Source organism: Triturus cristatus, chromosome 6 (genome assembly GCF_964204655.1).
Source record: "Triturus cristatus chromosome 6, aTriCri1.1, whole genome shotgun sequence".
In the NCBI taxonomy this organism is placed as follows: Eukaryota; Metazoa; Chordata; class Amphibia; order Caudata; family Salamandridae; genus Triturus; species Triturus cristatus.
Window position 1 is genome coordinate 1,668,107,526 of NC_140589.1, and position 24,934 is coordinate 1,668,132,459.

At 42.1% G+C, this 24,934-nt stretch overlaps 1 protein-coding gene across 1 annotated transcript in view; it reads right to left on the reverse strand.

Annotated features, from left to right (window-relative positions):
* Positions 1-24,934, reverse strand: part of MRPS10 (mitochondrial ribosomal protein S10) — an 82,231-nt gene that overhangs the window by 49,329 nt on the left and 7,968 nt on the right. The window contains exons 2-3 of the mRNA XM_085612836.1: positions 8,553-8,617; positions 7,282-7,354 (exon numbers count right to left, since the gene is read on the reverse strand). Coding sequence (XP_085468962.1) covers positions 7,282-7,354; positions 8,553-8,617 — 138 coding nt within the window. The remainder of the gene's footprint in view (positions 1-7,281; positions 7,355-8,552; positions 8,618-24,934) is intronic.

The window sequence follows — 24,934 nt, forward strand, 5'->3', positions numbered from 1 at the left end:
AGTGGTTGCGTCCTCATTATCGTGTCTGTTAAACGATCCTGAGACGTTCAGGGCGTTACATTTAGCTACAATTTGTTGGAGCACCACCCACCTTTTGCCCCAGTACTGAAACCTTCAATGGCCTCCTCCATGGAAAATGGCTTACACCCATAAGCATTTGGTGGTCTTAATAGGGAGCATTTGTTAAATGAGTCAATGTTAAATCCGCTTTGTAAGTCTGCACAATGTCATAGAAATAGCTTGTGATCCAGATTCAGGATTACATGACAACGGGCTATATTCAGAACTCATTCCAGTCATGCTGTAGGAGCACTGAGAGGGATTAAGAGAAGTTCAATTAAATCATGGATCAATATGCCTCAAGGTCTATACTGCCTTGGATGACTTTTACAACATTTGAAAATCTAGATAGAAAGTAAGTTGCGGTCACAGGAAAGGCCTTAGAGCGACTTAGGTTACTTCTCATCACTAGAAGAAGCAAAACTGATTGACATCAAACCAAATTAGCTAAAGACAACAGTATAAAATGCTGATTGAGGTCTCCCATGCAATTTATAAAAGTGCCCAGATTACATGTGAATTTCTTTTCGCAACGTGTTCAAGAAAGATATCCAAGGTCAGCGTCTGAAAATATACCTGCCTTCTTCAAGTTTTTTTTGTCAATATTCTTTTTATTGAGCATCGAGAAAAAGTCACATTAACAGCATGAGTACAGAAGGGCGAGCAAGCCCCAGGGTTACAAAACATTCAGCTATTTGGATCTCAGTTTCAGACAGCCGTAGGGTCATACCAGTCCCCCCAGTCAAAGGATAAGATGCTAGATTTGAACCTACAAACCCCTGAGGAAGGCAAGAACCTAACCTCCAATCAACATCCAACCGGCCCTCCCCTTCCCAGTAGTGATGTTGGTGCATCAGTAGCTCCGCCGTAGGGCAGAGTAAGCTAATCAAGTATCAGGGGTTCACCCCATTACAGGCCGGTCTTGGGTAGTTTAGACTTGGAAGAGGTGCATAGCCCTTATGGAAGTCGGGCAAACTGCGGAGGGCAACCCTTGGGACAAGTAGGTGACCAGTGGACCCCACTTATGTTCTAAAGCCTTGTAATCATCCCTAAAGATGTCTGCCAGACGCTCCGTGGAAAGAATTCTCCACAAGCGGGCATGCCACATCTATGTTGCCAGTGTATCATTATTTTTCCATGCAGCCTCTATGGTGAGTTTCGCCGCCCCCAGACACGTCCACATGATCGCCTTTCGTTTGGTGCTCCAAGGTCGGGTCCCTGATACCCAGAAGAATCCCCTCTATGGTAGTTGGAATGGGGTAACCTAGCACATCTTTGAGGTGGGAGAGAAATTCTTCCCAGAATGGGCAAATAACCGGGCAGTCGCACCAAATGTGGCGAAAATCCCCCTGAAGGCCACATGCCTGCCAGCAGAGATCAGAGGTGTCAGGGAAGATTCGGAGCTTAGTAGGATACAGATACCAGTTGAGCAATGTCTTGTAGTGAGCTTCCCTTAATGCCACCGATTTATTGTGCTTAGTGATATCGCCCCAAATGTGTTTACACTCCTCCTCGGTGACATCTCTGCCCAAAACCCGCTTCCAGAAGGACATGTAGCGTGCTTGGGGTGCATGCAATGTGGTTAGTAGCATGTCGTAGAGTGAGGAGATGGCGCCTCTCATGATGTCTGCTTTGTGAATCACCTGCCGCTCTACGGCCGTTAGCTCTCTGGTGGCCGCCTCTCTGACGTGCGGGAGTGTAACCCAGTGTTTAAGCTGGAGGTAATGATAGTGTTCGCTGGGGGGAATCATAAATTCTCTTTTACAACTATCAAATGTTAGAACGTCGTGGTTATGAAACAGATCGGAAAGTTTTAGGCATCCTCCCTCCCTCCAGCAGTCGAAGGGTCCCTCGCGTAAGGCTGGTGGAAAGGCCGGATTAAAATGAATTGGAGTGTAAGGGGAGGGGAATGAGGTCCAACCCTCCCTAAGGGGAGGGTAATGAGGTTCAACCCTCCCCCTTCTTCAAGTTTTGAAGAACTTGTACAAGCAGGATCTTACACTCAACAGTGCAAGAAATACTGTTGACCCGTATCAATATATTCAAGCAATCTGGCACATCAATGTTACTTGAGACTGTTTATGCGAGGACTTCAACTGCAGTATAAAATAATTTTTGGGAGGTCATTATTGATACCAGTTTGCACATAGTTTACAGGTGCAAACTTTAGGCCAATGCTGTGTCAAGATCTACAAGTTTAGTATTTTCTTTTTACTTGTGCATGATAGGGAGATTTTGGCCTATTGTGGTCCAAGATACATATTTGCACAATGATTTAAGTAATAAATACCAGTGTTGGCAGCTGTCAGAACCCATTCAGAGGCGGTGTTGGGAAGGGGGGTGCAACTGGAGAAAGAGGGCTTCTGGGCTCCAACTGTGGAGGTGGAGGTAGTTAGCCATTGTTGTCCGTCCTCCTATAGAAACTGGGCCAAGTACTTCCCTTCCCGCACTGGACTCCAAGAGTAGCGAGGGTGAGCAGTCAAAAGCTTCTCAAGGGGGTACTGTGGGCATGCACAAGCTCAGCCCTAAATAAACCAACAGACACAAGAACTTCAATGTCTAGCCCACTGCTTGTCTTTTTAAGAAAAGAAAGTACTTTGTAGCCATACTGCAGCATTAAATATTATGCAATTCAATCCAGTATAGATGGCAGTGATCCTGGTTATGATTCCCTCATTTAGCCTGCCTTTGTTCACTGGTGAACAGTAGCCTTCAAGCATGTGCGCAGGTGCCGGCCAAGCTGCTGTGGCTCTGTTAGGACACCAGATGAGAGCTAGCTTTAACTAGACTATTCAGCTGACTCACGCAGATGTCCTGATCATGCAGTTGCGGCCCCAATCATGCAGACGCAGGCAGTTTCAGTCCCAATTGGGCTGGCACAGACAGCTGAAGTTCTGACTGAACTCATGAAGGCTTGAAGTGGTTCATGACACAAACCTTGCCTGAGAAACCAGGGGGCCTACTGGAACACTGGCGATTCCTGGCTTCTCTCTCGCTTTCTCAAGTAGTCCACTTTCTCTGGTTGCCCTTTAGTTCCTGGGACCTGCCTAATTTCTCCTTGACAGTCTCTCCTCTTGGAAGACCAGACAGATGGATTCCCTCTACCAGCAGGCAGGTAAGCTTCTAGGCACTCGGGAGATCCTCAGCTCCTCCAGCATCAGGGGCAGACTTGAGGTGATGACCCAACACCTCTAGGGAAACTCTCTGCTAACAGACGCCAGCCATAGTCACACAGCAGTCCTTCAAATACTCTATGGAGCATTCCCTTCCTTGATCATGAAAAACTTGAAGTGGAACAGAATGTGATGTTTTGGGTCCCACCTGAATATACATTTTCTTAACAGGGAATGTGGAACCACGGTTTTCAACTAGTTTGAAGTGGTTCTCCTTTCAACTGTCCTTCTCGGGCTGCTCTCCAAACACAGCCTTTCTGTAGCATGATGGTTCTCGCAGCAGATAGCACAGGGCTATCACATAACTGGAGCATCCAGAACCCAGACACAATGAAGTGTGTGGTTTCTGTACCTGGCTGTACACTGCCTCTATGAAGCAGTATTCAGAAATAGCCAAAATAGCAAACCTAACCTAGACACTTCCTCACCCAACAACAGAAACTGCAGTACCACCCTTCAACTCCTAGCATCAATCAAATGGAAGAACTAATCAGCAGCCCTGACAAATGTAGCCCTGGCTCCAACCTCCTCACTTCAGAGTCTGGATATCTACCCTCCAGCCACAGGAATGAAGGCAATATACTTCCATTGTCTGGGGAAGCTATCCTCATTCCTATCTTGGGCTGTGCCAAACAAGGGGTATCCAAAATGGATCTCACTGGATTCAGTGCTCAAGCTTACTTGCACTCAGAGCCTTACTACTACACATGTGCTACACTCACTATGCAGGCACATACACTCAACATACACAACATGCCAGAGCAAGGTTCTGGGCATACATATAACAGCAGAATTTTATAAAAGAGAGTTTTGTGCACTCAATAACACTGATTAAAAAGGTCTAGCTACACTATCAATTTTTTAAAAAAACAGTATGATAGCAGCACAGCTTTATGCATTATACCCGGGACAGGTAACTCCACTATGCACTTTAAGGGCATGCTTATTATACCCTTCCCGGTCACAAGACAGGTATAGGACCTTGCACAGACATGGAAGGGCCTAGGGATCTGGTAAACATGCTTGAGTAGCATGTTAAGTTATGTTATGGTATGCCGTTTTATAGAGCGCACAGCTGGCCCTGTTATGGTATGCCGTTTCATAGAGCGCACAGCTGGCCCAGCAAAGGGGCGTCCCAGCGCTGATAGCAGGAAACTGCCAAACTATAGACAGAAGAGAAGCCTACAGTGGAGGGAAGAGGTAAGTTTTGATTGCCTCACGGAATGCCAGGTAATTGTTCATGCTGCGAATACAGATAGGAAGCGCGTTCCAAAGTTTGGCTGCCAAAATACGGAAGGAACGTCCACCGGCGCAAACCCTCCTCACCCGGGGAACCAACACCAAATGCCGACCCATTGACCGAAGTTGACGGGAAGCAGTATAAGGTATAAGCAAGTTGGCCAGAATGCCTGGAGAGGAGAAATTTAGAATTTTGAAAGACATGCAGAGGACCTTAAACTCTATACGTTTGGCCACAGGCATCCAATGTAGCCGACAGATAGCACTAGTAGTAGAGCACGTCCTGGGCAGGCCAAGAAGAGTTCTAGCCGCAGCATTTTGAACCATTTGTAGTCTCAAGATTTCCACCTTATTTGATCCCAAGTAAAGCGAGCTGGCATAATCCAGTCTAGACAGAATGGAGGCCTGAACAATAACCTGCCTAATAGACGGGTTGAAAAACCCTAGCAGCGGTTTGAGCCCTCATAGTATGCCGAAGCAGGTCCCTGCCACTTTCTTGGTTTGCGTCTGGAAGCTAAGGGCAGAGTCTACCCAGACACCTAGATTTTTTATCACCTGTTTGGGGACAGGTGCCCAACCCATGGTGGCAGGCCACCAGCGTTCGCTCCACAGCTCAGAGTCTCTCCCTACCAGCAATACCTTGGACTTGACTTGCTGACATTGAGCTGGAGACAGTTGGCGGTCATCCACTCAGCGATAGCCTCGAGGTCACTCCGGAACTTACATGCATCCCGCACGAACAGGCCGAGAGTGCCACTACCAACTTTGTGTCATCCGCATATGATATTGCTGTGAGCCCTCTGCGCTTGCCCACCACTGCGAACGGTTGGACATATAAATTGAACAGTGTTCGGCTCAAAGTGGAGCCCTGTGGCAACCCATGTTGATGGTGTAGATCTTGGAGGCAAAAGGGGGGACTGCTACCTGGAAGGTCCTCTAAGCGAGAAAAGAGGCAAACCACTCTAGGGCAGAATCCACGATGCCCACCTCCTCCAACCGCTGCAGCAGGATCTGGTGGGAAACCGTGTCAAACGCGGCACTGAGATCTAATAGAATTAGTGCCGATGTGCGATTCTCGTCTCGAGCCCCCCTCAGATGCTCGGTCACAGCTAGAAGAGCAGACCCCGTGCTGTGACATGGACGGAAACTATTCTGAGAGGGGTCCAGTATGTTGTTATCCTCCAGATGACCTGTCAGCATGGAGTTGATGTAGGCCTCCGAGATCTTGGAGACCCAGGGCAGGAGAGAGATGGGCCAAAAGTTCTCTGGTTTCGCTGTGTCAAGGTTAGGCTTTTTTAACAGGGGGGACCACCCTAGCTTGCTTCCAAGATGTAGGGACGACAGCCATACACAAGGACAGATTAATCACCTGGCTCAAAAGCTGAAAGGAGCACAGGTAAGGATTTCATAAATTGGTCCAGCTTAAGGGGGTCAGCAGGAAAGCCGGACTTGACCTTACTGCAGAGCACATATAGCTTCTCTTGAGAGATCGGCGGGAAGACGGCCAGAGTGTGCATAGGAGGGGGTCTAGACACGGGACCAGGATACACTGCAGTTTGAGGAAAGGACTTGTATATCCTTTCCACCTTCTCCACAAAGAAGGAGGAGGTGAGGGTCTCACATTGCTCACCCGATGATACCAAGGGTGCTGTAGAAGCTGCAGAAGTTTTAAGGTCTTTCAATATTGAACAAAATGCTTTTGGAGGGATTGCTACTGTTCCTGATCTCGTCCACATAATATACTGCATGCTCAGAGGTACTTCTTAATGGCTGCCTGATAACATCCCTTCCGCTAAGGGTCATACTCCCTTCTCCACGCACGCTCCAGCTTTTTACACACTTTACTCAGGAAGGCCAGCTTATCATTGTACCAAGGACTGGACTTGGTGTTTCGGCATTTTGACCGCTTTGCAGGGATAAGAGAGTCCAGAGACCGGGAGATCCAGTCCGATAATGCTCTACCGGCCACATCTGGGTCATCAGACATACTGAACGTGGTAGTAGAAAGGAGATCATGGAATTGAGCGGTGTTTAATTTGTGCCAGGGGCGCCTAAAAGAGCGCTTCTCGGGCACCCTCCTGACAGGCCCAACCCCCGAAAGTGTCATGGATATTATGTAATGATCCGACCTACACACCAGTAAGGGGGTGTGGATGGTAAGGAAAGAAAGATTAGAGAAAACTGGGTCCAACAGATGGCCCGCAGAATGAGCAGCATGACAAGAGCTAAAATAAAAGTCAGGCTACAAGACATGCACGCAGTCAGGTACTTAGGGCAGAGGAACGCAGCAGTATACCATGCAGGGGACTTTCCAAGCCCAATAGTAGCTTATTTATTTTTCTTGGAGTACATGTTCAGTGTTTTATCAAACCAGTCATTAAACTGGAATTCCTACCACATGGCATGCCGCTGATGAGTTGTCAGAAGTACAATATAGGTAATGGAGAAGTGTGGTGCAGCGGCCAGGGCAGCTGCCTTCGGAGAACAGGGCTCACTGTTCGATCCCCGGCGGCAGCGCAGCTCAGCACCATGTGACTCTAGGCAATAAATAGCTCACTTAATTTCCACAACGGCCCCCAGTGCCTTGAGACCCGTAAGGGTGAGTAGTTTGCGCTTTACAAATACAAATTTTATTTTATCATAACACTTTTCCTTCAACAGTCAAGAGATGATTCAGTTTATGTTGTACTATACATAAATTGTTCTTTTCATTGTTTACAAGTAGTTCACAAATATTTTACTGATACTCAAACTGATTTCCTCTCTAATATGAATCTACTTTGTTAGTACATTTATGTATATTACATACCAGAGGATTTTCGCTGTATTTGGAAGAATCACTATGGGTGCTACGGAACTGTTCTTGTAACAAATGCGGATTTCTGACAACAAATGAGAAATAAAAATCAACAAGTTTTAGTGGTGGACATTTACAGTAGAAGTTCTCCAAAAGTCATTCATTTCTTCAGATGTTAATCAGCAAAAAACCTTGTGAAGCACACCATAGTTACACTTGCCTTTCAAGATGGCTTGGTGAGTAGAGCTTGCTACTGACATCTGACCAACAGGTCATGAGTTTAAAATGCCATCAAGGTCATCTCCACCTCGGACTTTTACAAAATTGATAAACTGAGTGCCATTAAACTGGACTGTAATAACATTTTATTTAAACAAACCGCAGAAATAGTGAAATCATAATATTAAGTGTTATATAAAAACAAGCCAAATCAAAATGACGTATTCAGGTACACAATGATTAATTTATTTTTTTTTTTATGTAGTCAAAACAAGAAGTGGGCCTACAATTCATCATATTTCTGCGAATGCTCTTCTGCATACTGCTGTCTGAGCTTCTGCCTTGATACGCTCTGGCACACCTAAAAGGCATTAAGCACACAATTAAGGTTAAATCTTTCAGCACCTAAAACGTTAATTTCTTTGCGGCCAAGGTGCCTATTCATTATATTATTATTTTATCGAGCCCACACATCATCATGATTGAGCACCTTTACATACAAAATGGAGTAATGTTAGTAGAATTATTCTGTGAATAAGAATTCGGTGGCCAAGGGTATTAGTGGAGTGTACGGAGGGTTTGGTACTATAGTTGTTTGTGAGAATGGGAGCCAGGAAGTTTGTAATGAAGTACAGTAGTTGTAAAGCCTCTGTGCTTTGGTTGCAGTATGAGTCCAACACCTTGTTGCTGCCCTTCTGGCCAAGTTGATGCGGTTTAGCTATCTAGATGTTTTAGTCACCCTACAAGACTACACCACGTCTATCCAGGTTTATCCCTGCCTCTATCACAAAAGATACTATGAAACAAAACAAGGGACCTGCATAGTATATTATAGCCAGCAGCTAATTACACATACATTTTGAGTGGAAGGCTCTAACACTTCCTCCATCACACAGCTAGACGATGGGCACAAAGACAAGATAACCTCACCTCTCTGGAGACCCACGCACAACACCAAATCGCACCCTACAAGACGGTGTTATATAACCACTACAATTCAGACAAATATAAATGACAAGCAAGCTTTTGTAATGTATATTTTGGAATTGTGAGTTCATACTTACAGAAAAGAAGAATACACTGCAGAATTAGAGCCAGCAGAATAGCTTAGAGGGCAGATACACGATAACTAAGAAAACACATTAAACAGAAAACATAAAATTAGTTTCAACATGCAAGAACAATATTCAAGCTGCATGTACAAACAAGTTTCAATCATTTCAAAACTCTAGAACTTGCTCAGAAGGATGTCTCAGGTATAAAACAGACATATAATGAACAAGCAAACTGAAATGCAAGATTCACTGAAAATGATTATGGATAAATGGCTGTTTACTTAAATACAGTACCCCACTAAGAAATTAATATCAGGCAAAAACCTATTCTTAATTTTAATTAAGTTTATAGTACATTAAACAAACAAAAAACATTTCATCAGTTAAAAAAAAAAGTCCCTTAAGATATTTTAAGAATGCAAATCAGATTTGTGCAGTTCACAGTGGATTCAGGGAAGCATCAGGTTTGACAAAACTTAAGGATCTTAGTCTTAAAGCCATGTAAATCCTTCAGTACTATAATGCAGAATTATTGGAATTGCATAACAACATCAGTTCTGAGGGGGTGTACATGCTAAAATGAATGCCTACGCATATAAGCCCAAATGTATTTTACACATTTGAAAACTTACAACCTGTGAAGAAAAGTAAGAATAATCAATGTACGTGAAACAAGGAGGGGCCCAAAGATGGGAATACAAAATACAGCAAATTACAACACGTTATTAGGAAATCAAAGCACACACATACAAGTGAGGAAGTCAGCCAGGAGAATTACTGATTCACATGAAAAGCCCTACTCAAGACGCTAGTTACAAGCATAATAAAGCTACCACTAGTCAGCCTTAGAGAATGAGATATGCCATTGATACGACGGGGCAAACAGTGGAAATGGAAAGGACGCAAAAAATATATATATCAAGTCAGAGGATCTATGACTTAAAAGTAGAGACAAAACAAGTCATGTAAAATCACCCCAACACAAAGAAAACTTGATCGCTATGACACTCATCCCTGTAAGAAGGATGTATAATGGAAAAAATAAAACACTAATGACTAACATAACACATATCGTAACACTTCAATGGTGATCAATTACTTCAGTGAAAATCTGTTAAGTGTGCGAGCAGTCACATTTCAGTTTGTCAACAAACAACTAATTTTTGCTGCAAAACTGCACCATATGATTGTACAAACTAATTGGGAGGTGAGGATGAGGCCAAAGGAATACTTATAAACAAATATGAGCACATAACATAAAGGGAGGGGTATAATTATGGTTGGGGGTGTGATGCAGAACACACAGAGCACATCATATGCAACTTTACTCACTATTCAATATCACAAAGGTGTAAGATACAACTACAACCAATCATACCATACTCTTTTGCCAAATGCCGAGGGCAGGTTAAGTTGCTGTTGCTTTATTAGAAACAGGATGCAGAAAAGATAAAGGATCTATGGTTGAAGGTCAAACGCTTTAGTGTGGCTGGCAAAGAGGAACTATAAAGGTTTGTAATCCCACATGTGATCCAGGGGATGGGTGCAGAAGGGGACGTGGAGCGCCTATCTCCAACTACTAAATCTTATTCCATCCCTGCCTACATCAAGGTACTTATGTGCTACACTACTGGCAACCGAATCCATTCAGCAAATCAATGGCATCATTGCTGGCATCTCAAAGCCAGGCCAGTCCAGATGGCTTCTCCATGTACTGTGCGGTCTTAACAATTATGTGCACAAGTATGTAACCATGCCACAGTGTGTACCAGACAGAAAATATGTGGCATAACAGTTTTACGCTACTACACATTTTCAATGTCTGCTTACTGCACTGCACACATTCCCCTCTACAGCCAAAGTGGAAAAGTGAATATCAATATGACTACTGGCACAGCTGGCATTCCCTCCGTTTACACGATGTCTCTGAAGACAAGGGATTCTTCACATATGGCCATTCATCAGGCGTGCCATTTGATAACTTTTGATGCTAATGTTATTTGAAAATATTCTGTTTCTAAATTACAGCTCCTCAGAAGTGCCCCAGCTGAGGATTTTACATCCCTGCAGGTTTAGTGACTTAAATAATAAGTGTAGAGAACTGCAGTGTGACAACACCACGGAAGGAGGTAAGACGACGCTGCAGTTCTCTACACTTTTTATGGTGTGGAACTAGTGATCGCTCCAGTTCTGGTGCGCTCCATATGTGCGTGGCAGATTGAATCCTTTAACTGGACTTATTTGGGCTTCGGTTGTGGTTTATTACAGTTTCATCCACGCTAAATGTAGTGGATACGGAGTTTTTGTTTTACAACTGCTAATCTAGCACGGATATCATGCATAAATTTAGGAGTACACTGCACACGCCCTGAAGAAGTCCATCTCTTTGGACGAAACGCGTTGGCTGTTCAACTCAACTTGATGTGCTAACAATTAATTGAATAAAGGATGATTTAAAGAAAGAATCTTGGACACTGATCTCTTAAAACTTATGTTCATAAAAGTGGTGCACCATTTGTTCTTGTTGTGTTAAACATTGTTAACTCCAGAAGTGGACCGCATCGTGACATTGGGTGTGTTAGTTGTGTGCACACACCATTTGTGTATTTCCCACCTCGCATAGCAAATAGGGAATAGCAGGTTAGTTGCTAGTTTCTTGTAGGGTTCCACTGTCAATGTGCTTGCTCGTTTTAACACTTTATGTGGTCCTGCACGAATGGTAAATATTGACTAAAACCCCCAATGTCCACGTTATCAGTTGTGTGCTATATAGTTTTATCAGTAAAACTGAATGCTGTTCAAGTGTACTGCCCATTTCAATGGAAAATGTGTTACAGGTAACTCACAATGAGCTACCACTTGATGCTTTAGTAATATATATGTGACAGTGTGCTCCAAAAATGCACCATCAGCTACATATCACCCCCATACTTCTCTCTCCTGATGAATACATTTGCTACATTTGTTCTTGGCGTGATGAATCCTGGTGAAATCAGTGATGTTTTGATGTCAGCACCTTCAATCTAAAAATTGTTCCAGTATCACTAGTACAAAGATGCTGAAATGTGTCCCTAAGTCCAGTTTTAAAACAAACCCCTGAAAGTATTCATTAGTAGACTGCAGATGAACCTTCTAGTACTTTTATTGTTTTTTTTGTTTTTTTTACTTTACAGTGCTATTTAAAGAGAGAATGTGCTCACAATATGTGATCATACACAGTCATCCCACTTGTGTACGGCTTTTACATAGAAATCAAGAAATATGGAAGTGGCCCAACTGCAAGCTACAGATTTTGCAGAGAACAAGGCACGAGTCCAGGCATTGGTTCAATATTGTCGGCTAATGGAAAAGGTTTTTCAGGTTTATATTTTGTGCATCCGTAATGAAGATTAAATAGTTTTTTTTTGTTTTTTTACACAGGATTTTACATATAAGGACTGAATTAACATATTTGCAATTTAAATTAATTTTCTATTATATGTACAATTGTGTTTATTAATGGGTTTTATTCATGTCACATTTCTGTGTAAAACGCCATTATAGACACAAATCTGTCCACCACTCCCCCCCCCACCCATCATCGTGAACATCTCCCCCCCCCACCACAGGCTCCATGGTGCAAATTCAAAATGGAAGTCATACTAGTTTATTTTCATATCGGTAATGTTTTGTTCGAATGAGCTTTCTATAGTGCGGATGTAAGATTACAACAAGAATCTACATTTCCCTTTCCTTCATTGGATTTATTCAATGAGATAAATTGTTATTGTTAAATGGTTCATATTAGTTCTCTCTGAAATGCATTAGCATAGAAAGTGTTGAATAGTTATCCAAAGAGTTTGGATGGCGCTTATGTAGTAAGGTAATGACGTTGATTATTCATGTGTTCTGATTAGTACAGAAATTATACTTTTGCTCACACCACTGAGTTTGCAGTATTGTTAATATTTTATGCAAGAGTTGTGTATAAAACCCACTTGATTCTGGAATTAAGTCAGATTTTAGAACACTATTCTTTTCAACTAGGGATGCTGCCCAATTTCTCTCTGATTTTGCTGCTCATTTGGACTTGAAATATATTCTTTATTTTATTTTTTCCAAAACAGAATTTATTGTGTCAACAGCCATACATATACTGGTATAGCCAGGGTTTCTGGTAGAAACAGTATAATACAATGTTACATCAATGAAGTTGAGATTTATAGTGTCTAAACAAAACAAGATAAGATTGGAAAAAGTGTTGACAATTAAACGATTAAGAAGTAGTGCCATGTCTATATTACATTCTCGGATGTCTGCAGCCCTCTGCCACCTTGACCAAATTATTATAAAATCATACAATAGAGCTCCCCACCGCCCTACTGTCCCAATACTTCTGTATCTATTATTATAGGAGAAAGGGGCTCTAGATACAGACCACGATAATCCGCCCATCTCTTCCATATTTTGGGGTGCTTCTGAGGGCATCCCCTCGCTTTGAAAACAGGTAGCTCTAAACCCATACAGAAGTCCAACCCTTTCCTCCCAACCCCCACCAGGGGAGGAGATGTGGCCTTCCACGCCTTAGCTATATCACGTTTCGTCAATGTGAGACCCAGGAGTAGTAGATGGCGCTTACAGCTATTGACCCTTATACCTTCTGTAATATGTAGTAGGGCCAGTTTCAGGGACATGGGAATATCCCTGCCCAGCACCTCCGAGAGACAGGTCATAACCCCTCGCCATAACCTCAGGAGTGCAGTACATTGCCAGATTGTATGTATTAAGGTGCCCTTAGTATTACCACAGCGCAAGCATAGTGGGGATTTCACTAGGCTGCCCCTCTACAACTTATACCTGGTAAAGTAGACCAGATGAAGGTATTTAAATTGTACAAGCCGCAGGTGTGATGCAATAGGCACGCCACGTGGGGAAGCCAGCGCCTCGTCCCAGTAATCATCGTCCAGCGGATCCAAGTCCCCCTGCCAGGCCTCTCGGAGTGCGTCTAGTGTGGTAGGGCAATTGGCAACGAGTGATCGATATATTTTATTAATTCTATGGTCCCCGAGACCTCCCATAAAGATATTTGCCTCAATAGGGTTAAATTCAGGTATATTCTCTAGGTGTGCAATGTAGGGGGATAGTGCATGACAAAACTGAAGTTATTTATAAAACTGCATGTGGGGCATGTTGAATTCTCTCTGGAGCTCCGGAAATTATTTCAATGCCTGACCCTGCAGGACCACCTCCAACGTAGATATACCGATGTCTTCCCAGCCTCTAAAACCAGTCAGTAACGATAGCTGGGGTAGGAGGCCGTTATGCCATAAGGGAGTCTCCCTAATCAGTTGGCCCCACCACCCCATCCGGAGCAGAGACTGGCTCCATATCACAAATACCACCCTCGTCAGCGGCAGTAAGGCTCGAAGTGCCAGTCCCAAGTACAGGTAAGTATGAAGTGTCCTATGATCCATCAGCCACCGCTCTACTGCATATGCCGAGCATAGTCTATCCCCGTACCAACAGTCGTTAAAGACAAGGAGGTGGGATGCCCCATAGTAAGCCTGAATATCCGGGTTAGCCATTGCCCCACAGTATGTGGATTGGAAGCAGGTTCTCTGGGCCCCCCACCCCCAAAAGGAATTAACCTAGGATCGTGTTCATTTGTCGGAACCTTGTGGTCGGTATGGGAAATATGTATTTCTGCAGCTGGTATAATAGATGGGGGAGAGAAAGCATCTTAAAAAATAGCTGATCAGGTGAATAGGGGCAAAGGTAGATCAGTCCAGGATGGTATCTGTTCTTTTGTCTGCAACCACAAGGAGACAGATTTTTGTCCACGATGCGGGCTGGGAGGGAGACAGGAACACCCCAGATATTTAGATCCTTCTGTAACTACTGTCACGTCTTGACCAAGCACCCAATTCACTCCCTCTCTGTATGGGCTAAAGGAACAACTTACGGGCTTTTATGAATAGACCCGAAGAGCTGCAATATTCGAAGTAGCCTCGGCCCTGCCCAGTTGGAGTCCGTAAGGAAAAACAGTACATAGTGCAATGCGGTCAGAGATTTCCTTGGACCACTCAAAGCCGGCGACCTGAGCATCGACCCAGACCCAAGCGGCGAGCAGCTTCATCATGAAGGCAAACAAGTAAGGGGAGAAGAGACAACCTTGGCGGGTCCTTTGTCCAATGGAAAGGTCTGTGAGGTTGAGCTTGCCACCCGTCCCGAGGCTGTGAGGTCAGTGTATAAAAGTTGTATATAGGAAAGGAGAAGGGGGCCGATAGTCGATATTCAGCAGACTCAGGAGTGCAAAGAGGTAGGGCCACCTAAGCGAGTCAAAAGCTTTGTCTATATCTGTGAGCAGTAGAGCCACAGGGCCGTCTAGACGGTCCACTGCCGCAATGGCGTGGGCGCGATGGATATTATGTCTCGTGGCACAGCCAGGCATGAAGCCTGCCTGATCGGGGTGTACTAGGTCAGTTATATACGGCAAGATGCGGTTGAAATATTTATTGATTTTTACACACGCAAGATTACTATGCAGCTGAGACCCTTCATGGATATGACTCTCTACTGCTTATTTTATTTTTTTGTAATAGCACCCTTTAACTTTTTATTGATCTAGAACTCGGTTATTAAGCTGACCTCATTATTTATTGAGCTGTTATACTCTGCTACTCTGATGTTCGGGTAGGTGCCTTAACACGGGAGACACATCGCGTTATGAAATTGAGGTTTAACATTGTCTCCAGTTCAGCAAACTGTAGGATAACAGGAGGAGGTAAATTTTTGGGGTGGCTAAATGTTGGGGTAGTTTTGCTCCCATAAACAGTCAGGGTGATTTTTTCTTTTTAAGAATGTCGATTTTTAAATTGTTACGACTTTAATACGTTAAAACGAATAAAGAATTGCGAAAAGAGCCTTCTAAGGTTTCTTTTGGTTGTAGTTTATTATAAGTGACATCTCCAGCACAGAGCAGCATACATCTTCTTAAAGTACTCCTCAACTGATATTACTAGAATTCTAACACAAGAACACTTGAAATGGAACCTGTGCACATTCTATGACAACTCTACATATCTCCCTCTTTCCATAACAAAAATAAAATTAGAGAACACTAACGATAATAATAAATCGTACTAAACATCCTAGAATAAATCTAAAGAAAAATCATCACAAATACAATGTTCATACAACACTACAAACTAAAGCACAATCATTGCATCACACTAAATATAATCATTTACAAAAATATCTTATCAATAAAATGACCTTATGGTTCGCATACATTTCCCAAACTCCATGTAGTACTATCATCCAATTTGACAACACTTCCTTTAATATCCTTGACTTGAAAAGGTCCTAGATATTTACTTTCACCTTTCCGAACCCACTCATTTTTCCGAACCACCCAATCTCCTGTTTGAACCAATATTTATTTTTACTCCTTTCTTAAAATTATACGCTCTTTCCATTTTCTCTTAACTTCTCTCAACTCTCTCTTTGACTCACATACAATCAATCCAAATTCTATCTTTTTTACTCAACCACACTGGACATTCTTTCTTTCCAGGTTCTCTCCCTTTCAAAGAAACAAACGAAGGTACACCAGGAACCGAATGGGGACTGACCCTATGGTCCACATCATCTTCCTTAATTCCTCTTGCCAAGACAACCCATTAGCAAAAGAAAGTTGAATGTTGTCCATTATAAGATGGTTTACTCTCTCAACTAAACCATTTGCCTGTGGTCTAAAAAGAGCTACTCGTTCATGTTTAATTCCCATCCTTTTCAAATATTCCTCCATTTCTCTGGAGACAAATTGCACTCCATTATCAGATACTAAGGACGCAGGTATTCCTTCTTCTAAAAAAAACCTCTCCAAAATTCTCACTACTCTGCCAGTATTGACATCACTAATGGTCTCCACCACAAACCACTTAGAATGGTAATCCACCAACACGAGGATATACCTATTCCTGTAATCTAATTTACTTACAGGTCCAATAAAATCAATGGCCAATCTTTCCCATGGTCTAGTCGGAAATTCAGTACACACTAGAGGGGGTGGTCTCACTATTTTAGATTTGTCACTATTAGCACATATGTGACAATCTTTTACTACAACCTCCACATCTCCATCCACTCCAGGCCACCAGAATGATTCTCTGACCCTGCGTTTAGACATATTATGACCACGATGCCCTTCATGAGTAATATTTAGAATATGCTTCCGTATACTCTTAGGAGGTACTAGCTGGTGTCTTCTTCTAACTTTTCCTTCAGATATGCTTAACTCAGCTCTCCTTAAAGAACTCACTAAATTCATGATCCCTACCATCTTCAATATCCCAACCTTAAACAATCCTCTTTTCAACTTCCAATTACACAAAATCACATTCTCTTGCTTTCTCCCACTCCTCAGAACACAAAGCAAATTCTCGACTGTTAACCACATCAACATGGTCATTGTTAATTTCATCACAATCTTTATCTAATGGCATCCTTGATAAATAATCTGCAACCACATTCCTTGTGCTTTTTACATACTCTACTTCAAAATTAAATTCCATAACAACCACCTTGAAATGCGGGGTGTTACGCTATCTTCCAAACCTCTCCATCCTTTAAAAAATAGGTCAAAGGCTTATGATCAGTTCGGATCTTGAACGGCAAAACCCAAACATAACACTTAAAATTATTGCTCGCCCAACAACACGCCAGTGCTTCTCTCTCGATAACTGAATAGGAGCGTTCAGCACCCTGCAACCTTCTGGATGTGAAACTAATGATGCGCTCCTCACCATTCACAAATTATGACATCGCTCCAATTTCTACTTCACTAGCATCAGTAGTTAAATACGTTTTTCCTCTAATATCTAAACACCCCAAAAACAGTGCACTGGATATTGCTTCTTTAGCAGATTCAAAAGCTTTCTTGCAATCATCATTCCACTCAAATGCCACATTATTTTTCATTATTACTCTCATGGGTTCCACAAGCTCAGTGAAGTTTTCAATGTACTTAGCACAATATTCAGCTAATCCTAAGAATGACCTCAGCTTGTCTTTATCCGATGGTTCAGAAGCCATGGTCACTGCTTTTATAATATTTTTTGGGGCCTTATACCATTAACAGTAACTTCATGACCTAAATAGTCCACCCGTTCTTTCCTTACTTGACACTTTTCTATTTTTATCGTCAACTTATGCTTTTCTAACCTATTCATCACCTCTTCAAACATTTTATCATGGTCACAAATATCATTTCCCACAATTAAAATGTCATCTTGAAAACATTTCACTTTTTTCAAATCTCCAAAAATCTTTTCCATCACTTTTTGAAATACAGCAGATGCCAATCCAAAAGGCATCCAAAAGGCATCCTATTATATCTGAATGCACCTAAAGGAGTAGTAAATGATGTTAAATGTCTTGATTATTCATGCAAATTAATTTGATGATATGCAGCAGATATCTCGAGGACACTAAACACACTCCCACCTCCCATAGTGGATAACATTTCAGATATATTGGGAAGTGGTTGTCTGTCCACCCAAATGTTCTTATTTAAGTCACGCAAGTCAATGCAAAGACGAATTTTCCCACCATCCTTTGGAGCAATTACAATGGGAGCCAACCATTCCGATGCATCAATAGGCTCAATAATATCTTGTTTCAGCAAATTGTCAGTTTCTTGGCGCAAAGGTTTAATCATCAAATTCGGAACATTTCTTGTCTTGTGCACCACTGCCTTTGCATTTTCCTTTAAAATTATTTTATGTGAATATCCTTTTAACAATCCTAGATTTGAGTTAAAACCTTACGATATTTATTCATTAACTCAACATGGTCTTTCACTTCTTTCACATCTACTCCTTCCAATACCATTACAGGTTCTTTAGCATTAGGATCTATTATGATATTTAGATCTTTCTGATGTCGCCAACCTAAAAGGTCAGAACCAAAATTAGTAATATAAACTCTCCCTTTGACAGCTTCTCCCTTGAACTTCATAATCATCCAACACATCCCTCTGATCTCAATCCTTTTACCAGCATAACCTACAGCTCGAATATCTGAATTACACAGAGGTGGACAGTCTCCTTTTGGCCAATTTTGAACATAAGATGCATTGGAAATAAGAGTGTATAAACTCCCGGAATCTGCTAATACTTATCTCCTTTCCTTCAAAAGAGATTTTGCAGTGAGGTTTCTCTAACTTATCTTGACTCTACATTTTCACTACAGAATTAAATTTGATCATTTCTACAGTATTATTACTACATTCAATGGCATCATCAATTGTTGACACATTTTCACAAGTATCATCAACTTCTTGTATTTTATTTTTTTCTGGCATTTTGGTATGACATAGCTTTGCAAAATGCCCTCTTTTTCCACAATTCCTGCATAGTGTACTTCTAGCCATACACCTTGAACTCGATGCAATATGTCCCGGGGACCCACAACGGAAACATTTGATATCTCTAGCTGAAAAGTTTTTTCTTTCCATTTGTGATCCCTTTGAATCACTTCCTGATCTAACATCTATTTTTTCATTCTCAATTTTTTTTTTCCAACAACTTCTACCTTCTCAGTTTTCGTAACAGTGAAATTATCCATTTCTTTAATCCATAACACAGTGTGTTCCATTCCTTTAGCTATTCGAACAGCCTTGTCTAAACTATATTCTTTCATTAACAATTTTTCCTTTATCTTTTTGTTACTAGTGCATCTAACTATCTGGTCTCTTATTAAGGAATCATTCAATTGTTTAAAATTGCACGTTAATGCTAAACCTCGTAAAAAAGATATGTATGAAGAAATGTCTTCATCTGTTCTTTGGCTTCTGCAAAAAAAATTGTGACGTTCTAATACAACATTGGTCTTTGGAGTAAAATGCATTTCTAGCATCTTGACTGATATCATATATATTGTTAGGCTCTACATCCCCCATTCCTAAAGAGATTCTGGTAACTCTTCATATACCCTTCTTTCCTCAACACCTAGGTGATGAAGAAGTATTGCTTGTCGTCTCACAGGTCCATATTTGTCCCCACCCGTTGCCAATAAATATGGTATAAATATTTTTTTCCACTGTTTACATGGAATCGGCGGGTCACCTGGTGTCACCAAAAAGGGAGGAGGAGAGGACATACCTTGATCAGACATAATACCTGCAAAAGAATACACAAAATAATAATCTAAAATAACAATCTAAAATAAAAACAAATCCTTTGTGTCTTCTTTTGTACTCCTTGTGTAATTCTTCCTCATGTATTTCTTTATATTCCTTATATTCTCTATATTCTTTCTTCTTTTGTGCTCCTTGTGTAATCTTTCCTCACATATTCCTTTATATTCTTCTATTATATTCTTTAAGTATTGTTATATATTTCTTATGTGATTCTTCCTCTAGTATTCCTTGTGATGGAAATAGCAGTTCAGTAGATGAATTTTGATGAAGTTCAATAAAAATCCACGAGGTGGCAGCAGACTCCAATCTTCCAATCTGATTGTCAAAGGAATGACGAAATTTAGTTGAAGACGGCCGATAGAAATAGTTAATGAGCGGAAACACCAGATTGTTGGGCCACAGCGCAATTGAAAGGCTCGATGACGTGACAATGTAGGCAATAGAGTCACACTCTGTTGTAATGTGCTTACTCTCAATGCACTCTCCCTACACTGGTTCTCTGCCTGCCTGCTCAGCCTATGATGAGGTCAGATAGAATGTTGAGGGTGGTTTGGATTGAAGGGTGAATCAGTTGGTGAGAAGGGGCTGAGCAGTGAGGACGCTGCTCCTGGTGGGGTATAAATAAGGACCAGAACATCTTCCTGTAACCTGTAACATGTGATTTGGATCTGAATAATAAATCATCAATCGTTATGTACAAGACTTGTCTGCGCACCATCATTCATTGTAACACTGGCGACGATTTAAAGAACCTGCGTGTATTTTGGACTTGTGAAATTTAAGAGCCAACCTTGGATGGACTTGGAACTGAAGAAGCGCATAAAAAAAAAAAAAGAAGAAGTAATCTTGCACTCCACAAGCCCCACCAGTGACCAAAAGACCGGTCAGCCCTATCGTGGATGTGCCAGATGATGGACTTGGTTGAGTGTTTCCCCAAAGGACATTTTTGACCATCTGGAACGGTCAGCTCTAGCCTGGGCCTGCAGTTTTTTTTTTTTTTTTTCCGTGAAGCCTGCTCCTGTTCTGGGGTATGTGGAGTTTGCCCTGTAATGAAGCTGGCATGATTTTACATTGGCGGCGCACGAGATTTTACTTTTGAGCTGGTTGATCTTGGGCACAATTTCAGTTTCACTAGATGACCCTTATCAATTGGATTTCACCGTTAGATTCGAAGAACTGTGGGGCATCGTTATTGTTTTGGCACAAATCGAGTCCCGGTGTATGACTCTCTGTCAGAGTCTAAAGAGAAGATCAACTGCCAGCTATTGGTTAGTTATCCAACAGCGTGCCAAGTAAAGATGTTTAACAGCGCCTGAACCGAAGAGTGTTTTGGTGGAATATACACTCTGGGACAAAATGGAGTGAAATTGTATTTTGATCTCAATTTCAAGTGGGTTTTATTTTAAGTGACAGTTTAACCGTGTGTGGGAGTTTTAAAATGAAGCGCGTGTTGGTGCCAAGCGCGCGCAGTCTTACCTTCTTCACTGCGAGCTGTGATGTTGCCATGGATCCTCTCCAACATTCTGGACTGGGTGCGCTGGTTTCCTTTTCCGTAAGCTGCATGCAGCGACGTGCCGTGAGCCACCCGATGCGTCGTTGCCTACGTATTGCCGTTTTAAGATTGGAGGGTGAGTTTGGTTGACTTTCCTGCTACGTGCATTACGTTGTGTTGGAGTTGTGTTCGGAAATAATCAATGGCATTTTTCAGCAATGCTGATATCGGAGGAACTGTCAGAGCCTTTTGGAGTTGTGGTAATTATCTACATTACCAGGGAACAGAGACACTTGGAAGATTTTCTTTTCTTTTCCGTGTCATAGAAAGGACTGGTGAGCCTCGCATTAAGAAGTTTATCACCGGTTATTTTTGACTGTTTTCCCAATCGTTGCGTGTGTGACATCTTTATTGTTTTTGTTTAATGCCTATTGCCTTATTTAAGGATTTTCGTTGTCTTCATGCTTATGTAGCATTTGGGTTTGGGTGAGAAATCGTTACTGAAACGAGGGTTTTCATTTGTTTTATGACATTTTTACACATACTGTTATTTAAATTTGTGTTGCGCCATTTTCAAGGGGGTGTTACAGTTCTTTGAAGTTCCAATATATTGTGGGGTGATGTCTTTCTGTCAAGTCAGTGGGATGTCCACATTGTGGGTTGTGTGGGTTGGTCATGGCTACTGTTTTTTTGGGGGGTTTGTTACTCGTATTGCTTCACTTGTCTGTGACTGTGTGCATTGGTGCCGGAAGCTTGCTGAATTTTGGGATTGTTTTAGTGTCACCCACGTGAGTGTTTTTGGGTGTGTCTTGGGTTTAAGGTTACCCTGTGTTTGCATAGGGTTAAAGGATACCATAAATGGTCTAGAGTCACCCACGTGAGTGTTTTTGGGTGTGTCTTGGGTTTAAGGTTTCCCTGTTTTTGGATAGGGTTAAAGGATACCCTAAATGGTTTTGGGTTATGGAATACCCATAGTTTGTGCGAGAGCGTCTTGAAGTTTAGATTGCCTTGCATTTTTGTCTTGGGTTATGATTACCCGTAGTGTGTTGCGTGAATGTTGGGGTTAAAAATGCCCTGGACTTGCTTAGTTTCAGTCTTAGATCAGTCTTAGGGGTAGATTTGTCTTGCCATAGTTTGTGCAGTTTAGGGTTGTAGATCCCTGTTCTGTTTCAGTCTTAGATCAGTCTTAGGGGTAGATCTGTCTTGCCATAGTTTGTGCAGTTTAGGGTTGTAGATCCCTGTTCTGCCGCAGTCTTGTGCCTTGGTATGAGGCACAGTGGGTACGTTGTGGGGTGTTGTGTTTTGTACCCATAGTTGTAGTATGAGTTTTCATGCTAGCCTTGCAATTTGTTTATGATCATTATCAGGGGGAAGGATGGTGTTTAATGTTTTGGTTATGCATCTTTCTTTTCTACCAAATGTGTGTTAATTATTTCCATGCATTTGAATGTATATGATCATTATGGCAGGGGGGGTGATGTTTAATTAGTTTGCTATTAATGCATCCTCCTGTGCTGAGTTGTGTGTTTTTTTTCACCATAACATATTTTGATTGTTTTCAATCATTATAAGGGGGGAGATGTGTTGTAATGTGCTTACTCTCAATGCACTCTCCCTACACTGGTTCTCTGCCTGCCTGCTCAGCCTATGATGAGGTCAGATAGAATGTTGAGGGTGGTTTGGATTGAAGGGTGAATCAGTTGGTGAGAAGGGGCTGAGCAGTGAGGACGCTGCTCCTGGTGGGGTATAAATAAGGACCAGAACATCTTCCTGTAACATGTGATTTGGATCTGAATAATAAATCATCAATCGTTATGTACAAGACTTGTCTGCGCACCATCATTCATTGTAACACACTCTAGAGACGATCGTGAGCACAGACTCGAGAAAAAAAAAAAGTCTCCTAGCAACACAATAAACGCGTGCAGTATCTCGAATCTATAGCATGCACAAGCTCGAGGAAGACGTGTCCTAGCAACAAAGTAAACGTGTGCAGGATCTCGAGAAGGCAGGTTCTTTGGTAAACATTTGAATGTATACAGCGCGAGCAGAATTTAACGCGCTATGTCAGACAGCGTTATTTCGTAAAAACAATAAATTACACCAAAAATCAAGCAGCGCTGGCCCCCAAACGATAGGGTTTCTTCAAGTTCGTCAGCAATACAGTTAATGTATACAGCGCAAGCAGAGTTTAACGCACTATGCCAGACAGCGTTATTTGATTTTTTTTTAAAAAACCAATAAATTACACCAAAAATCAAGCAGTGCTGGTCCCCAAACAATGGGAATTCTTTCTTCCCTCTTTGCTAAAGTCAATAAATGTCCAGATAGAAGAAAGGAGGTTACTCACAGGAAAGTAGATGAGGAAAAAATCTTCAATCATAATATTCCAGGGATGAAGATGTCGGTACCTGCTCCCTGCACAGGAAAATCGTCGCCTTGAAAATAGGAGCCTTCTAAGGTTTCTTTTGGTTGTAGTTTATTATAAGTGACATCTACACCACAGAGCAGCATACATCTTCTTCAAGTACTCCTCAACTGATATTACTAGAATTCTAACACAAGAACACTTTGTAGTATCCTGCATTACTCTTTGGTTAGTGTTTCTTTAAGGACTTTCTAGTGCTGCTTAGTTACGTTAGAATGTACATGGGTCATTCTTGAGTTGGAGACAGTTGAAGCTGGACATACCTTTCCTTCCATGTAACCAACAACAAATCTACTCAAGACAACTACTGTTTCCGCATTACTACACACTTGAAAAGGAACCTGTGCACATTTTATGACATCCCTACAAATTGCCAATTAGATATCTTTCGGGACTATGAATTAGATTCATAGCTCCAAAATACTTCACATACATAAACGTCAATGCTATAAACATTGTTACTAAGTACTGTACAAATAAAGAGTAAGGAAGAACACCAAAGACTTTAATAGAAATGCAGTGCAAAGAGGATGCTTAATGACTTAGAGCTGCCGACCTTGGTACATGTAAAGTTGCTCGTTCTGCTGTCTATCAAACAACACCAGGAGTAAGTAATTAGCATGACATACGTTTATTTCACATCGGCGGGAGAGCGCCGGGAAAGACGCGACCTCGCGGTGCTAATTCAGCTTCGCACATGCGCATTTGCTCGTCACCACATAGCGCGTGAGGACTAGAGCGCAACACTTCATATCTCCCTTCTTTTATTTACACAAAGATTTAGTGGTCCATATAGTCCCTCGGGCCGCTTAGCTACCCTCTAGTTCAAAGTCTCGGAAGTGGCTGGGTCTTACTACCACTCTGCCCGCTCTAGTGCGCCTTACCGGAGTGGAGGAATCTTCTTGGGTACCTTCCTCATCGGGGCTTCCCGCTTGGCCTCTCGGTGTGTCCAGTTCCTCTATCTTCTGGGTTCTACTCTCCTCTCCACTCTGTTCCCCAATCTCCGGTGTTACTTGCTCCCCATGCTCCTCGCTGCTTTCTTCTACTCTCCTGTCTTTCTCTACAGTTGCGTTACTTCCTTCATTTTCTCTTGGGCTCAAGTCTTGTAGTGTCCTTTCACTCTCCTCCGGGGGCCATCGTAGGATCTTGTTACATTTGGACATACGGTCTTGGGACCACACATTCCCATCACTGAGCAATGCTGCCCTATCGTACACTTCTTTCACTTGTAGAGGTAGGCTGTATTTGCTGTCTCCCTTCTTTTTCCTTATGGCTAATCTGACTCTCAC